Source organism: Macaca mulatta, chromosome 7, assembly GCF_049350105.2.
Source record: "Macaca mulatta isolate MMU2019108-1 chromosome 7, T2T-MMU8v2.0, whole genome shotgun sequence".
In the NCBI taxonomy this organism is placed as follows: Eukaryota; Metazoa; Chordata; class Mammalia; order Primates; family Cercopithecidae; genus Macaca; species Macaca mulatta.
This window is the reverse complement of record NC_133412.1, coordinates 99,542,501-99,561,858: the sequence shown is the minus strand read 5'-3', so window position 1 is coordinate 99,561,858 and position 19,358 is coordinate 99,542,501. Positions and strand designations below refer to the sequence as shown.

Genomic DNA, 19,358 nt, shown 5'->3' with positions numbered 1-19,358 from the left:
GTATTCCCATTCTTAAAGCCACTTCGCTCAAATTTTTGCCTCCCCCATTCCACCAAAACTCTTTGCCAAAGACATCAATGATGAGCACTTTGCTAATTCCAGTAGTCTCTTCTTAGTCTACATATTACTTTACCTACCAACAATATTTTTTAAAATTTATCTCTTCCACCTCCTTGGTATACTTTCTTTACTTGACTTCCAGGATACTACACACTTTTGGTTTTCCTCCTGCATGGTTCCCCTTTGCTTCTTCTCAGAATCCTTGCTAGTTTATTCTCTTATTTCTATATACTTAATGATGAAGTGCTCCAAGTCTCAATACTTGGGAATTCTTCTGAGTCTTAATTCTTTGTCTTTCTCTATTACCTTGGCTTTTATGTGCTGACATCTGCAAAATTTATGTCTCCGTTGTGGGACAAATGTACTGTTACCTTAGTCCATTTTGTGCTGATGTAAGAGAATACCTGTGATGGTAATTTATAAAGAACAGAACATTTTTTCTCACAGCTCTGAAGGCTGGGAAGTCCAAGATCAAGGCACTGGCATCTGATGAGGGCTTTCTTGCTGTGTCTTGAAATCGCAGAAGACAGAAGTACAAAAAGGGGATGAACACTGTGTTCCTACATGGCTGAAGAGCAGAAGAGAGAAAACTCACTCCTGAAAGCTCATTTTGTAGTGTTATTAATCAAGTCCTCATGACTTAAACACCTCCCAAAAGGCCCCACCTCCCAAAACTGTTGCATTGAGGATTAAGTTTCTAACACATGAATTTTGGAATGGACAAAAACATTCAAACCATAGCAACCATGAACTAAAGAAGCTTAATCTTTATTATTCCTCACATGTGCAGACTTATTACCTAATTTTATGTTCAGAATTTTAAATTTTGTTTTCCCAAAGTTGTCCCCTAAAGTAGTATATGCTTCAGGCCCCACATAACTTGTGATCACCAGATCTCAAAGTAAAACTCCAGGCTATGTCCAGTTCCCCACTCAGTCTTTCCACTTACATCCCTAATTGACATCTTAAGTGCAATAAGTCCAAAAACTACCCCTAACCTGTTCCTTTTAAAATAAGTCAGTTTTTTATTTCTTTACTGCCACCTGAAATAGTTTGCCATTTCACTGAGTAAAAGTCAACATCTTCAAAATGACCTTAGTTAACTTATAAGAAAAAGCCTTTGCCACACTATCTCTATTTCCTGCCACTCACCTCCTCACTTATGTTGCCCCAACCACATTGACAGTTGTTGCCCCTTGCAGACATCGGGCATACCCTCACCTCAGTATTTTTATCTTGCTTTTCTCTGCATGAAATTTTCTTATCATAGAGATCTGCTTGGCTAACATCTTCATAACTTTCTAGTCTGTTCAAAATTCACCTTCTCCTTAGGACTTACCTGACCTCCTTATATGGCAACCTGGCCTCCCCCTTCCCGCCACACTCCTGATTCCCTTTGTCTTGCTGTTTTTTAAGCTTTGTTCCATTGCCTCATGAATACTGTATACTTGGCTTCTTATCATGTTTATTGTGTACTGTGTTTCTTACTCTCCGAGTAAACTAAATTGCATGAGGATAGGGATTTTTTCTGTTTTATTCTCTGATGTATGTGAAGCACTTGCCTGGGACATAATAGGTCCTCAGTAAATATTTGTTGAATGACTAGCATTAGTTGAAAGAATAGACTTACACGTCTATATGTTCTAAAATTATTTGTTTTTTTTACAATATTTGAAATGAAATTTTGCATAGAATTCTCTCTAAAAATGTAAACCAACTAGAAAAGGATAATTTTAGTTGAATGAAGAGGTTAAGCTAAAAGAACATAGCTTTCTTAGCTTGATGTCTATTTCATGCCTTACAGTATTCAGAGCACAATTTAATTTGAAAACCAGTTGGGCACTTGTCTCAAATACAAATATTATCATAATTCTCCAACAAAATATAAAAATTAGGGCCGGGTGCAGTGGCTCACGCCTGTAATCCCAGCACTTTGGGAGGCCGAGGCAGGTGGATCACTTGAAGTCAGGAGTTCAAGACCAGCCTGGCCAACATGGTGAAACCTTGTCTCTACTAAAAATACAAAAAATTAGCTGGGTGTGGTGGCGCACGCCTGTAATCCCAGCTACTCAGGAGGCTGAGGCAGGAGAATTGCTTGAACCCGGAAGGCGGAGGTTCCAGTGAGCTGACATCACGCCATTGCACTCCAGCCTGGGCAACAGAGCTAGACTCCATCTCAAAAAAAGAGAAAAATTAATTTATATTTCTTTCAGCATATGTGTGTGTGTAGTGTATTGTGTTTGTGTGATATCAAGATAATGTTCATCAGAAATATATAAGAAGGTCCTAGAAATATAATGACATCCATTTTTAATGAACTTACTGACTTTGTTATGTATATTAGATTTTATGTGCTTTGCTTATCATTAGGATGAGAGTTATGAAATTACTGATATTTGATTGTAATTTCCTGTGGCTCAACCTAGTATGTATCATATACATATCAAAATTGCAAACATTCCTAGAAATAAATTGAATCAAAAACACTAAATTCATATTACATAATATATAATTTTTATATAAGGGCATGAAACACTCCCTTAATAAATGGATAGCCTTATTATAATTTTTGTGGGGAAGATTTAATATAGAAATATCAATCCTTTTAAAATTAAAATATAAACATGATTTTCATCATATTCCCATTTTTCTGTGTTTTGAGAGAGATAAAATGATTTTAATATGTATGTAGGAACAAATCCCTGATAATTATCATCAGTCAACTAATAAAAGAATTATCAAGAAACTAGTAATACTGAGATCACCCAGCATTAAAATTTACTATAAATGTGTCACAATAAAAGTGACATACAAATAGATGCAATTGATAAATGAAGTATATAGGTATTTCTGAAATAGATCCAAGGAAAGTCATGCATCACGAATATGTTCTGAGAAAAGTATCATAAGCAGTATTGTTGTGTGAACATCATAGAGTGTATTTACATGAACCTAGATGGTATAGCCTATTACAATACACAGCCTGTTGCTCCTAGGCTACAAACCTATTCAGCATGTTACTGTACTGAATGTCGCAAGCAATTGTAACAGTGGTATTTGTATATCTAAAGATATCTAAACATAGAAAAGATAATGTTTTGGCTACTACATCACTAGGCAATAGGAACTTTGCAGCTCCATTATAATCTCATGGGACCACCATATATATAGCCTGCGATTGATGAAAACGTCACTATGCAGCACATGACTATATATGGGAACTTAATGTATGATAAAAAAAAAAAAAAAAAAAAAAAAAACAGTGTGATCTAAGGATTTGGAGAACTGTGGTCTTGAGCCATAATACCTGGCTTCCAATCAAATCTTTGTTACGTCCGAAGTTTATAATGTGTGAGGCCACATTTTTTATTTTGCCATGCGTGTTTTCTCATTGAAAAATGTGGGCACCTACCTCGCAGAGTTGTCATGACTTTTTAATGAACGAATGCATGAGAAATATTTAGAACACTGTCTGGTCCAGAGTAATATATAAGTGTAATTTTAATTCATTATTAAAAAGGATGTTTTATTTTATAAATGGTGCTGGTATATTGACTGTCCACCTGAAAGAAAATAAATTTCCACCTCAGACGATATGCAGAAATAAATCTCAATGCATTCAAGATTGAAACTGTAAGACTATTTGAAATTATGGTGTACGAAATCAAGGATGACTTAAGCAAGAAGGAAATCCAAAACATAAAACGCTACCAGATTTGAGTATATAAACAGTTATTATTTTTGGTATAGCAGAATACACCATTAATAAGCAAAAGAAAACAAAAAATATGTTGAACACGTGACAATTAATTAGTATCTCGGCTATACAAAGAACTCCTAGGTTCATATGAAAACCCAATATAAAAATGTAAAGGCAATTTACAGAGGAGGGAATGGAAATGTACAATACAGATATAAAAACATGTTTAACCTCACCAGTTATCAGGGAAATTGCAATCAACATCACACAATTGCACTATTTTAAATCAGATAGACAAAACTTTGTGTATAATACACATATCAGAAATGCAAGATGTGTGTGTGTGTGTTTATAAATCTAAAGTGCTGGCAAAGATACAAGAAATAAACATGCTCATACAATGTTGATGTAAGAAATGCTACAACATTACAGCTTTTGAGATCTATCCTGTAAAACTTACTGCACCAATACATAGAAACAAATACAAGAATGTATGTGTGATAGAAGTTGGAAAGCAATTTCACCCTTAATCACTGGAGAGTGATTAAATAAATTCTGATATTGCAGAATAGTATGTGGTGAAGCTATTTAAAATGCTGAGTTAGATCTGCATGAACTAGCCTAGAATAGTGTCATACAATATGAAGAAAATTAAGTTGCTAAGAAACATTTGGCCCTATCTTTAACTGTCAAAAACCTTTGTTCATGTATTATTAGAGTGATGACAAAGAATATGAAAATTACTACATTTTACTTCTTATATCTCTACTTTGTTTTTAAAATGTAACAGAGGATACAAAAGAGAATGGAAAAAAAAAATCCTTACTTCAGTTGTGGCATATGCAATGTTTTAAGGAAGATAAAGCAGTAATTTCCCAAGGGGAAAACTGGTTGTCTTTGACATTACATGTGCATTTAAGCTACTTGGCTTCTTGATTTCCTACTCTTTTGATGCTTTATTGAGGTCAAGAAGGCTCACTGGGGAGAGGCTTCAGGCCTAGAGGAAGCACTTACTGACTGGCAAAGGGAGTCGCAATTGCTTCATATTTTAAAGTTATGCCAAATTAAATGATTGCGTAATATATGTAATATTTTTATTTATCCTTTAGAGTTAAAACATAAAAAATACTCAACCCTAGCTTTATATCAAAATTACCTATGTAGATAATTAATAGACCTATTATGAGATGTTGCATCTATATTTGAACAGTCAGATAAATATTTCATGAAGCTTCTTGAAATGTTTGGGAAACACTTATATGATAAGAGCACATTAGTTTATAATAAATTGATAATTGTGTACTATGTGACACTGTCTCTTTTTTTCAAGTGTTAATTCATCAAGACTTTACCATGAAACAACATACATACTTTGTGATTTGAAAAATACTAAATTCGTACAAAAATTGATACGTAGGGATTAGTTTCAGCATTGAGATTAGTTGGGATTTACTAATTAATACAACTTAAATCTATGAAGGGTTATTATACAAAGGATGATTATCCTTTTAGATATAATTAGTGAATGTGAAGGTCTGGGACATTATTGTATACTACTGTGGACTTTATAAACACTATAGACTCAGGGCACACTGAATTTACAAAAAGAAAAATCTTTTTTTCGATAATAAATTAACCTTAGCTTAATACTTTTGACTATTACTAAATAGAGTTAGAGGTTCTCTTAGAGATTTTTATATGCAGATTACATTAGGAGTTTTGGGGGTGTTTTTGTTTTTGTTTTTTGAGATGGAGTTTCACTCTTGTTGCCCAGGCTGGAGTGCAATGATACGATCTCCGCTCACCTCAACCTCCTCCTCCCAGGTTCAAGAGATTCTCCTGCCTCAGCCTTCCGAGTAGCTGGGATGACAGGCATGAGCCACCATGCCTGGCTAATTTTGTATTTTGTTTTTTGTTTTGTTTTGTTTTGTTTTTTAGTAGAGATGTTGGTTGGCTGTTGGTCAGGCTGGTCTTGAACTCCCGACCTCAGGTGATCTGCCCGCCTCAGCCTCCCAGAGTGCTCGGATTACAGTCATGAGTCACCAAACCCAGCCTACATTAGGAGTTTTTAAGGTCGTTTAGCAATATTCTTGCCAAAAATTATCGATACGATTAAATAAGTGCTTCCTACCCATATTCATTCTGTTGCAGACTTCAGAGTTTGCTAGTGTGCTGTAGTGTAGATAGTCTATTATCCATAGCAGTGATGGGAATCAAATCTCCCTTAGGGCAAGTTAACAATACCACTGAAAGCAGCACACCATTAATGTTTTCAGGTTAGTATTACAACACAGTATTTAGTAAATACCAGGTTATGTGACATCCCAAAATCCCTTTTAAAAGTGTGATTTTATCTGAAGGCCTTTTTAAGTTTATGAAAAGCCTAAGACTTTCAGATTGAAGAAAGTAGTACACATCAGGGAAAAGAGTTAATGAAATAGTTGCTCTGTAACATTCCTTATTTTACATCCCATATATGGCTCAGGCATTGGTAAAATGCATAGAATACTGTGTCTAGTATTGGCTCGTATTAGGTAGATTTGCAAGATTCTCTGGACGACTTAGTAAGCAAAGGTGGTTTCTCTGTTTCATGAAAGTTTTCCCTGCAGCCATAGCTGCAGTAATTCTTGCACATAGTATATTCTCAAGACAGAACATTATGCATGCCTTTATATAACCACACCATTTAATGTCTCCTTATTCCACAATGTGTATTTATTTTCTTGTTTTGTGTGTGTATACAGTTCAATAGAATTTTTCATTTTTCAAGCAAAGCCATATAAAATTGAAAATATCTAAAATAGCAAAATTTGATGGTTATCAAGTTTATTTTAAACTTTTTTTTTTTAAAGAATGCTTAGATACGTGAATGTGTTCACATTATTTTCTCAGATAAAAGTAATTTTGCAAAACTGGGGAGTTTGATACCTTCTCGCTTTGGAATAAAAAAGTGTTTTTCCTTTTGACCTCAGAAATTTATAATTATCCTTTTTGGTTATTAATTTTTCTAATTTTTTATCATTAGGAATTTTTCAGGAGACAATAAGTTGATCATTTTCGTTTATTCTGAATCTAATGCCTTATAATTCATTTTATTGGTGTTTGGTTTCGTTCATATTTCTTATTCAATTACTATTTAAAAATATTTTTGAAAAAGAAAACATTCCTTTTTATTACCTGGCTTCGAATTGCTTTTAGCCAAGTAACAGAAGTTTTAAAATTAGTGTATTCTTATATATGATTTATTAAATATTATAAATGAACTATTTCACCCATATATATAAAAAGAATATAGTTTTGTAATAGTATAGTTTGTTAAATTGCAGATGTGCTTCAGTAACCTTTTAAATGTAAATCAATGTTTATATGGTTATTTATGTCAAGTATTAATGAAATAATAATGTATAATATTTTCTTTTTTTTTTTTTTTTTTTTTTTTTCTTGAGACGGAGTCTCGCTCTGCCGCCCAGGCTGGAGTACAGTGGCCGGATCTCAGCTCACTGCAAGCTCTGCCTCCCGGGTTCACGCCATTCTCCTGCCTCAGCCTCCCGAGTAGCTGGGACTACAGGCGCCCGCCACCTCGCCCGGCTAGTTTTTTTGTATTTTTTAGTAGAGACGGGTTCCACCGTGTTAGCCAGGATGGTCTCGATCTCCTGACCTCATGATCCGCCCGTCTCGGCCTCCCAAAGTGCTGAGATTACAGGCTTGAGCCACCGCGCCCGGCCAATATTTTCATTTTCTTAATGACAGTCATTTGGGATAGTAAATAATCAACCTCCCATTACTAGTAAGATACTGAAATATAAGCGTTTATTTTTTAAAATAAATATTGCTTTTAGGAAAACTGTTGGTGAAATTAAAATAATAAGAAATATATAATTCACCTAATCTGTAAATATAAACTACTTGTAAGTAATTATAATTTAATAAATCATTTCAAAAATATGGGACATCAGACTTTTCAACTAATATTTAATTTTAATGGTAAAAATGACAATCAAAAATGCATAAAGATACAATAAAAATCCAAATTGTGAAAGTTTTCCTTATAACTTAATTCTCTAGATACATAAATTTAAACAGAGATAGATTTTCAAACATAGTTGAGACATTTACTTCCAATGTTATCTTATTTAGTTAGGTTATGTCATAGAGTATTAAACCATAAAGAACTCAAATTTTTAAAAAGTTCTTTATTCCTAGATTAACTTTATTTTCTAAATAAAGTGTGCTTTTTATAAACGGGCATTCAGGTTAGATGCATGATTTTCATTTAAAACTATGATTTTGAATTTTTCTACTTAAAAATTTTAAAATATTTTCTAGATGTTCTTTTCTGTCATTTATCAACTCACTATTTTATGGTCATGCATATTTTACAGTCCTTTGCTTAATGACAGTGATATATTCAGAGAAATGCAGCATTAGGTGTTTTTGTCATTGTGCATACATCATGGAGTGTACTTACACAAACCTGGAAGGTATAGCCTAATACACACCTAGGCCCTTGGTATAACCTATTGCTTCTAGGTTACAAATCTGTACAGCATGTTACCTTAATAATACTGCAGGCAGTTTAACACAATATTAACTATTTGTATAGCTAAACATATCAAAACAAAAAAGTACATTAACAATATTAAAAATACAGAATAAAAGTTAAAAAATGGTACTCCTATATATATAATACATGTATAATATGTAATATAATATAATATACTCCTGTATAGGGAACTTACCATGAATAGAATTCACAAGGCTAGAAATTGCTCTGGGTGAGTCAGTGATTGAGCAGTGAGTGAATGTAAAGGCCTGGGACATTACTGTACTCTACTGTAGACTATCAACACTGTACACTTAGGGCACACTAATTGTATAAAAATGAACTTTCTTTCTTTAATAATTAACCTTAGGTTAGTATAACTTTTTGCTTCATATATTTTTTAATGTTTTTGCTTTTTGGCTCTTTTGACTTTTAAACACTTAGCTTAAAACACTAATATATTGTCCAAAAATATTTTCTTTTTCCTTATTCTGTACACTTTTTTCTTGTTTCCTTTCAGCATTTGTTTTAGGTTCGGGTAATTTTACATGAGTAATTTGCATGTCGCTGAGGTTTGGTGTATGAATGATCCCAGATAGTGAGCATAGTGCTCAATAGGTGGTTTTTCAACCCATTCCTCCTCCCAACCTCTCCCCTCTGGGGGAGTCCCAGTGTCTATTGTTGCCATCTATATGTCCATGTTTACTCAATGTTTCGTTTCCTCTTATAAGAGAGAACAATCAGTATTTGGCTTTCTGTTTCTGCATTAATTTGGCCTCCAGATACATTCATGTTGCTGCAAAGGACATAATTTTCTTCTTTTTTACAACTTTATAGTATTCCATAGTGTGTATATATCACATTTTACTTATCCAGTCCACCGTTGATGGGCATATAGGTTGATCCCATGTCTTTGCTATTTTGAATAGTGTTGTGATGAACATACTAGTACATGTGTCTTTTTTGTAAAGTGATTTATTTTCCTTTGGATATATACCCAGCGGTGAGATTGCTGGGTCAAATGGTAGTTCTGTTTCACGTTATTTGAGAAATCTCCACACTGCTTTCTGCAATGGCTGAACTAATTTACATTCCCACCAGTAAAATATAAGTGTTATCTTTTCTCTGCAACCTCTCCAGTATCTGTTATCTTCTGACTTTTTAATAACCATTCTGACTGATGTCAGATGATGTCTCATTGTGGATTTGATTTGTATTTCTCTAACAATTAGTGATGTTGAAAATTTTTTCATATATATGTTGGCCACATGTTTGTTGTCTTTTGAGGCATGTCTGTTCATGTCCTTTGCCCATTTTTAGTGGGGTTGTTTGTTGCTTTTTTTCTATTTAGTTTATTTTCATTTTGTTTTACTTTTAAAACTTTTTAATTAAAAACTAGGACACCAAAACTAAGACACACATTAGCCTCCTCCTACACAGGGATGGTATCACCAGTGCCACTGTCTTCCCCCTCCACATCTTGTCCCACTGAAAGATCTTTGGGGGCAGTAATACACATGGAGCTATCCTCTCCTATGATGACAATGTGTTCTTCTGGATTACTTCCTAAAGGACCTGCCTGAGGCTGTGTTATAGTTAACTTTTCTTTTTTAATTAGTAAATAGAATACAGTCTAGAATAATGATAACAAATATAGTGTCGTAAATATATAAGCCAGTAACAGTCGTTTATCATCATTGTCAGGTTTTATGTACTGTGCACAATTGTATGGGCAATACTTTGTGTACAACTAGCAGAACAGTAGGTTTGTTTACACCAGCATCACCACAAACATATGGGTAATGCTTTGTGATAGGACGTTAACAAGGGTTACAATGTCGCTAGGTGACAGAGATTTTTCAGCTCCATTATAATCCTATAAGATCACCATACATGGTCTGTCGTTGAATCAGTCTTTGTTATTTGGTGCATGACTGTATATACATTTAAATATTTTGTATTTTTATAATGCCACTGGATTTCAAACCCTATGAAAGCAGAGATCTTACCCTTTTCATTTACCCCTACATCCCCAACATTTGGAATTATACCTGGCACGTAATAGCCACTCAATAAATAATTGTGCAATAAATTCCAGAAATGTGCTAAAATTATTTTTTCATTGTTCTACTTTTCGAGGATTCATTTATTCTGCAGCCTAATTTTGGACAATTGTTTCATTTCCTTTTGTTACACTGCTTTTAAAAAATAAGACAAAGTGTGTATGGTAAGAGAAAAAACTCATCTGAAATGCAATCTCTATTGCTCTCTTTCTGTTTTACCTGAATATAATTACATACTTTTACATTATTTAACCCAAACTACATGTATATGTATGTGTATATGTGTGTGTGTGTGTGTGTGTGTATTCAACTTTGCATTGGTATTTTTTACATCATTTTATAATTTCATACAGTGCCTGCATACTGTCCTTCGTATATGACATTCTGTGTTGTGACTTTTAAACACTCAGCGTAAAACACTAATACATTATGCAGTGTACTAGTGTTCATGGTACAGTGTACTAATACATTGTACAATGTTCTCTGTTTTGGAAATTTCCCCAGGTGAATTGCAGAAGGAGAGAAACAAAGTGAAAGATTAAACCCATTTCATAACTTGACGAATACTACAATATGATTTGAAAAAGGCAATATATACTGACACCAATGTTTTAAAAAAGAAAAAGATTAATAGTTTACCCCCTCCCTGATTTATATTTGCTTTATGTTTTACTTGATGGTCAATTTTGCTGCTCTACCTTGAATATATCTTTGATCATTTTAGAAATTAAATATTTTCCTACCTAACTCTTTAATTTTCATTATTTAACAATTTGCTTCACTTTTACTTCCCCCTAAATAATTTCATCTATTCCTATGTCTTTAAATACAATTTATATGTTAACTCCCACATTTCCCCTGGCCTCCAGCCCCATAATCAACCACTTATTTGGCATCTTCACTTGGATGACTGATAGGCATTTTAAGCTTAAAATGGATAAAATAGAATTTCTTCCATCCTCATCTTTCACCCCTTTTGCACCATTTACTTCAATGAACACAGCCCTATTTTTATTTTCATAGCTATTTTTTACTTTTTAATTTTAATGTTTAGTTTACAACATTAAATTGAAAACATTAGTTTTCATTTCAAATATTCAAATATGTTTAATACATCTTTTGTTAATCAGAATTAAGAACTCTGAACATGTGTCTTATAACATGTGCCCTGAAAGAGCTGGGCTAAAAAGAGGTGATTTAAAATAATAATGATTTCAAAGAGCTTTTTGTTAACACACGGATGATGAAGACTTACAGGCCTTTCATCAATATAACTTCAATATAGTAAAATCTGGTTTAGTAAGCATTAAGAAGACAATTCCCCAAATTATTTTCACTTTTAAATAATGGGCTTCCCTGCAATAGTTTATTATTATATGACCTTCATAGTTTTTTAATAGTTATTTAACTTCTAGTAGTTTTCTTTTTTGAAATAATTATGTCTAAAGTGCTCATCATCTCAACATAACAGGAATAGTTTCAAGTGTTTCTCTTCTGTTCCTCCTTCTCCTAGAAAGCATAGGTTTTCTTTTCTGTTTTTCTTATTCCTAAGTTATATCCCTCCCTGGGATATAGTGTTGTATATCTTTAAATTTTGAATCATGTTTCAGGGGCAAAGTGAAATAATGTGTTAAATGGAAAAAGAAGTAAGTTAAATTTTGTCTTTAGAATATTGTCTGGGTAATTCAGTGGGGAGTTGAAGGAGGGGCTCATTGAAGAGTTTTGAACAGAATTTTCTCATAATGCTAAAATAAAGACCCCTTATCCTCAGTCTCACTAAGTTGTCTGATTTTATAGATGATGAAACTGAAGTGATTTGAGAAAGATCACATAGCAGAGCCAAGGTGAGACCACATATCTATTAACGGCCAAGTCTATATTTTTATTATACTACAATATGCTTTAGAGAGGATAAAGTAATAAGACTGAAGAACAGCACAGAATAGGACATATAGATCTAGGGAGCAGGGGAAGTCACAGATAGCTCCTAGGTTTAAAATCTGAGTTGGCAGTGGGTGAAGGGTAAAAATACATGAGACAAGGCGGCATGGTGTTTTATGAGAGATATTAGACATTGCTATGAAAACTGTTCTGCCTTTGATTTGGTTATCAAAAGTAGAGTAAACAAACTAGTGGAGAGTTAGAACTGCTTTTTAAATTCTTTTTGGATACTTCTATTCATGTAAATCTGTTGTACATATTTTATCAAATCAGTGCATTCACACAGGCAGTTATTTGTTTATTTGAAGTCTATAGTCAAAAGAAAGGATGCCATTTTTTCAGTTTGCTTTGTTCAACAACTCAATGTAGATTCCCCAAAATGGCACATGTATCTCCATTTGATGCTACTAAGTGGAGCCTCAGTAGCCTAAATTGTAATACATTGGGAAAATAAAAACATTTATCTGGTTAGATTATATAGTGTATATCATGGTAAAAAGTAAATTAATCTACTTGTTTTTCCTTACCAGAACTATGATATCTTGACTATTAAGTTTAAGAGATAAAATGAAATGTCAGTATTTTGATAGGCAAATAATGCATGATATAACAAGAATGTAAAAATATTTTCAAAGATACTTTTTGGTCAGTTACAAATTATAGAAGCCCTCAAAATTATAGAAATTATCATAATTCAATTCAAATTTATTTAAGCAAAAAAGAGAGTTGTATTTCCTCTGTGCTGGCTTTAGACATGGTTAGATTCAGATGCCAAAAAATGCTGTCTTATTTTTATCTAAGTTAACTTCATTTTCAGTCAGGTTCTTCCTTTTCTCATAGTAGTGGTAAGATAGCCACTAGCAATGACAGGCTGGTGTTCTACTAGATTAGGAACACAAATATCTCTTTACCGACAAGTTTACCAAATTCTCATGCTCTTGCTTGGCCATCCTGTGTCATGTGCTCAAACCCAAACCAGTAAAGGTTATGGGTGTGAGTATAGCAACAGGTCAGACCTGGGTCATGTTTTTACTTCTAAAGCAAGCTTGTCCAACCTGCGCCCCAGGATGGCTTTGAATGTGGCCCAATACAAATTTGTAAACTTTCTTAAAACTTTTCTATTTTTTTCTTTGCATTTTTTAAAGCTCTTCAGCTATCATTAGTGTTAGCGTATTTTATGTGTGGCTTGAGACAATTCTTCCAGTGTGACCCAGGAAAGCCAAAAATTGGACACCCTTGTTCTAGAGGTATTGAAAGATTGTCAGCCTTATCTGAGGCAGGTACACTAAGAATGCGAAAGGGTGTTTTCCAGAGGAAAACTGGGGTTCTGTTGCCAGAAGAAGAATGACTGGATACCAACTGAATGACTGAGTAAAATAACAGGTATCCACTGTTGATAGGAATTGCTTTATAAGTGTAATGTCATATATGTGTAGTAAATATGGCAGCCCTAAATAAAATAATTCATGCTATTATTTGGGAGTAATGGAACTTGTTTTGCATTTACTTCAATATATGGTTTTATTAAATATTTTTTTTATTTTTCTGCCATGATAATGAAGAAATATGATGCCTATAGATAATCTCATTCCTTTATAGCCATAAAACCATCATGAGTTGGAGTTCTTGTTTGTCGAAAGAGTAAATATATCTTAATGTCTATTTTTAATTAGAAACATATCAATGTTAAAATCGATTTATGTGGTATTTTTAAAACTCATAGGATTCTTACAGAAGTTATTTTGTGATTGCAAATAGAGAAATTGTAACTTTATTACTTTTGTTCTGAATCACAGTTGATGCTAGGATAATTAGTATAATTACATTGTTAATCTTTCTCTTTTTTTGATATAACAAATAAGTTGTGAGTCTAGAATAAGGAATACTTAAGTAAAGATTCTTTTAATTTAAAAGTAGTAGTTTTAAGCTGAGTACAGTGGCTCACACCTGTAATCCCAGCTACTCAGGAGGCTAAACCAGGTGGATCGCTTGAGCCCAGGAGTTCGGGGCTGCAGCTATGGTTGTGCCACTGCACTCCAGCCTGGGTGGCAAAGGGAGACCCTCCTCTCCAAAAATAAATAAATAAATAAAATTATTGAAACAGTTCATCACTGCTAAAATCGGTTTAGATTTGAAACAGGAACTGTCCAACACAGAAATAACAGTGACCAAATGCATGGAAATATTTGGTTCTGAAAAAAGAGTGTACGGATATTACACATATGTGAAAGACCATTAGGGAAATATCTTCATCTCTCAAGGATTTTCTTACCTATTCTTTCTTTTTCCAGTTAAACTTTGTGTCTCCTTTATAACCTTTATATACTTCTGTGCCAGCACCTTTAAGACTCCTGCACTGATACACACTCATTTTCTACATCTATAAGCTCTTTAAAGGCAGGAACAGTGTCATATATATCCTTTATCTCCAGCTTTCAACACAGGGCTTGGGCCATTCAGTAAGCATTTATAAATGATTAGGTGGATGCTAGCAAATATAATCATAACTCTGAAGGGAAATCCGATTTGTAACTGTCAAGAACATATCTGATTTAGTTTTATACATGTTATACCAAATAATTTGTATGCATGCCATTGAAGATCAGTTCTTTTCTCCCAATTATTTAGAAATAAGAATATGTATATTTATTTCAGCCAGCACATTAACAGACTTCACCAGTGAAAATGAATCCATGTACACAGTTAGAATTTGCTATTTGTCATTTCAGTTGGAAGTTAAATACTATCAATGTACAGACATTGCTTTGGTAAATGCCTTTATCTAAGAAGTAAGAGAAAATAATCTACCTTACATAATTATCTTTCCTTCTCTGTTTTTTCCCACCAGTAGTCAGTTATCCACCACCTCAAAGCTTCCATGTTTTTCTGTCTCACTTTTCCGTAACTCTGGCCCGGCATTTAAAATGTAAATATAACACTACTCTCCTTGTAATATTATTTAACTGAATTTCAGTTTTTTATCTCAACTTCTTTTCAGAGAGTCTGTTTCCTATGTCTGCCCATATTAGATTAATATTGTATGCAAATAGATATAAATATATTTTTTAATTCTTCAGAGAAAAAAAAAAGACAGTGTAATGCAAAGAGGATTCTCATGTTCTTTTGTCAAAAATAAAAATTGGATGATAAATGCCTTGTGTAAGCTATTAAGTATTTACTTTTATTAAATTTTGAAAACTTTTTATGTTTATGTTTCCATTAATTTTCTAAATTTGGTAGTCTTATACAGAATAGCGTATTGCCTAAAATTAGAAAATGCTATATATTGTAATTACTAAGATGCAAACATTAAGTCTGCTCTTAAGTCAAACACATCTCTAGGTTTTTAATCTTGCCAACAAAATTTGGGGCCACATCAATATTTAATTAAACATTGATTGTGGTTGACAGATTTTTTTATTTAAGATTCTTTGAAATGGTTAAACACTAAAATTCAGGAGAAGGTATTAACTACATAAAAGCACCTTTATATAAAGATAGACATTGTCATATAATTCTTCAGTTTTCAAAGATATGGATATTTTTGCAAGGTGTTTACTGTCATTAAAAGTTAACATTACTTCGAATTATATATTGTTTCAAAGTTTTTGAGTATTGGTTGGGCGTGGTTGTAATCCTAGCATTTTGGGTGGCCGAGGCAGGTGGATCACCTGAGGTCAGGAGTTCGAGACCAGCCTGGCCAACATATAGTGAAACCCCTCTCTACGAAAAGAATACAAATATTATATGGGCGTGGTGGCACAAGCCTTTTAATCCCAGCTACTTGGGAGGCTGAGGTAGCAGAATTGCTTGAACCTGGGCGGAGGAGGTTGCAGTGAGCCGAGATCATGCCACTGCACTCCAGCCTGGGTGACAGAGCAAGACTCCGTCTCTCAAAAAATAAATAAAATAAATAAATAAATAAATAAATAATAAAACTTTGAGTATTGAAAAGAAGGAAAAATAATTAAAGGGTTTTTTTTTTAAAAAAAAAAAAAAAAGACAAGCTGATGTTCAATAATGTAAGTGCAATACCCACATGTGCAAGTTGTTTTAGATAATAGTTTTAGAGTTAAAAAGAAAAAAAAAAAAACTGTGAAAAAACATATATAATGTGAGACTGATTTGCCATGTAGTAGAAATTAATATCTTCACACATTTCATAGAGTGGATGTTATAAAATTATTAATAAAATTTCATTACCTTTTATTATCAGCCTATAATTAACCTTTTCTGTGCTGTTCTGCTTCAGGGTGGTTATCACACAGGAAATCATTACATTGAACAAAACAAAAATGATTACTTGTAACTTAAAATAACATAAGACTAGGTCTTTTGAAAGTCTTGGCCGATTAATACATTTTTCTTCATTAAAAATACGTTAAAGCACTGCAGTTTGCCAGTACATATATGTCTGTTTTTTGTTGTTGTTGTTGTTGTTGATGTTGTTGTTGTTGTTGTTGTTTTGAGACGGAGTCTGCTCTGTCGCCCAGGCTGGTTTGCAGTGGCGCGATCTCAGCTCACTGCAAGCTCCACCTCCCGGGTTCACGCTATTCTGCCTCAGCCTCCCGAGTAGCTGGGACTACAAGCGCCCGTCACCATGCCTGGCTAATTTTTTGTATTTTTAGTAGAGACGGGGTTTCACCGTGTTAGCCAGGATAGTCTCGATCTCCTGACTTCGTGATCCGCCCACCTTGGCCTCCCAAAGTGCTGGGATTACAGGCGTGAGCCACCGCACCCGGCTCATAATGTCTTCAATAATATTACAAAAAGGTTATCATTTTGAAAAGAATTGCTTATTCATAAAAATACAATCATATTTAACATTCAGATACTTAAATCCTTAAAAGTGCATTTTCTCAGTATTTCATGTGTACACGATAAAAATAAAGATGATTGTAATTCATCTGTATAATTGGTATAGTATATATCATGGTTTAACTTTCTAATTGTAACACATTAACTTTTCAGACAAATAATTTTCTACAAAAAGAAGCTGTGAGCAAAATTAACAAATATTATAAAAATACTTCTCAGTCTATTTCTTGAAACTGAATCCACTTAATCAGGGAATATGAAGTTTGTGTTTAACATTCCCAAGAAAACTTAGACTATTTCTCAAACTTTCTAAGTTCTTGAAAACTTGGACTATTTTCCATTAAGTGAAATGATTATATAAACAAATTATAATTAAACAAAATTAAATTTCTTGTATTACTGTAAATTGTGTGTATGGAAATAAAATGAGGTGTGTGTGTGTGTGTGAGAGAGAGAGAGAGAGAGATATGTATAAATATATTTTATGAGGTGACTTGGTTTAGAATTTGCATTTATACTTTCTCTGCTTGCAACCTTCCAGAACAAAATTGCCTAAAATGCATGGCTGTATTTCTTTAAAATATTCTTATCCAAATTTGTGTTTTAAAGATAGCATTAGAGATGCTTGCTAAAAATTAGCTAATGAAATCTCTCATAGAATACCTCAAACAACTAAATGTCCTGCTCAAATTTTAGCACATTTTTTTAGCCTGCCCATTTTAATGTTTGGAACAAGGAAAGCTTACTTCAGTGCTTTGTCAGTGACACAACAATCACAAGTTTTGACCTACCCAGTGAGACATAAAACATTGACATATGTGTCACTATGCTTCCATAATATAATTTTAAATGTTAGTATTTATATTTTAATTTTAGGGATGATAGAAAATTTCATATTCATTTGATATTTCTTATAATAGTTTTTTATTGTGATTAAATAAGTCAAAATATGCTAATTTTTGTGGCTGGATGTTTCAATACAAATAAAAATGTCTATATGTGGTCATCCTGGACTGAGTATTCATGTCACTGCCGTAATTTTTCAGTATCTTCTGAAAATATGGTAGTACCATTTGGTAAGATGGTAGTAAGCCCTAATTTTAAAACTGTAGCTATGATAGTCAAAAAAGCAAATAATTAGACTAATTATTTTATAAATATAGATAGTGCAGCTAGGTAATATAATTCTTAAATAGGGTTAGTCTACCCCAAGCCATTGAAAAATTAAAAATTATTAATTATTAGAAATCACTCATTATGAAGTTATATTTCATGTTAGTTTAAATAAAAATACTAACAATTTTGCTAACCTTTATCTCTGAAAACAGTCATTAAACAAGTAAGATTTTTAATAACAAATATTCTGGGTGATAAGGAACATGAAATTAATGTTTTGAAGGGACTCAAGCTTGAACTTTCCTACTGTTATCTTTATTAACTTTGCTTTATAATTCTACATTCTTTGTTTTTGAAATGTTTTAGAACAAAGCATTTTCTTAAAGTTACAATAGGTGAAGAATCATCAACAGCATTGTGATTTTTGGAGCTATATAGAAGTGTTACCTTTGGTGTATAGTTATGATTCCCTCTTGTTAACATACTGATTTCTTATAAATTCTATTGCAAAATGCACAGTGACTCAAGGAAAAATTTTATTTAATAATTTTGACCTGAAAATTGAGTTTTTCCTTTGAAAATTCTAATTTGACAAGGTAGTTGTATTAAAGTGTGATAAAAGTCACTTTAAAGTTGTGATGTTTCTGTCTTTTATAAATTATGTTTAAACTAATTTTCAATTTATTTACTTTTCTAGGATAGCAAAGTAATATAATGTATGTGCACAAAACAGAAGTATTATTTATACGTATTTTTTTTAATTACAGGTAAAGATTATAGTTCCCAACAGCACAGCAGGTCTGATAATAGGGAAGGGAGGTGCTACTGTGAAGGCTATAATGGAGCAGTCAGGGGCTTGGGTGCAGCTTTCCCAGAAACCTGATGGGATCAACTTGCAAGAGAGGGTTGTCACTGTGAGTGGAGAACCTGAACAAAACCGAAAAGCTGTTGAACTTATCATCCAGAAGATACAAGAGGATCCACAAAGTGGCAGCTGTCTCAATATCAGTTATGCCAATGTGACAGGTCCAGTGGCAAATTCCAATCCAACCGGATCTCCTTATGCAAACACTGCTGAGGTGTTACCAACTGCTGCAGCAGCCGCAGGGCTATTAGG

General features: G+C 33.2%; 1 protein-coding gene across 7 annotated transcripts in view; it reads left to right on the top strand.

The window, feature by feature from the left end:
• The window catches only part of NOVA1 (NOVA alternative splicing regulator 1), a 153,437-nt gene that overhangs the window by 131,344 nt on the left and 2,735 nt on the right, over nt 1-19,358 (top strand). For 5 of the 7 annotated variants that reach the window (NM_001261800.1, XM_015143361.3, XM_028850540.2 and 2 more), the window contains 1 exon segment: nt 19,009-19,358. This exon segment is cut by the window's right edge. In NM_001261800.1, the coding sequence (NP_001248729.1) occupies nt 19,009-19,358 (350 nt within the window). 7 annotated transcript variants of the gene reach the window in all.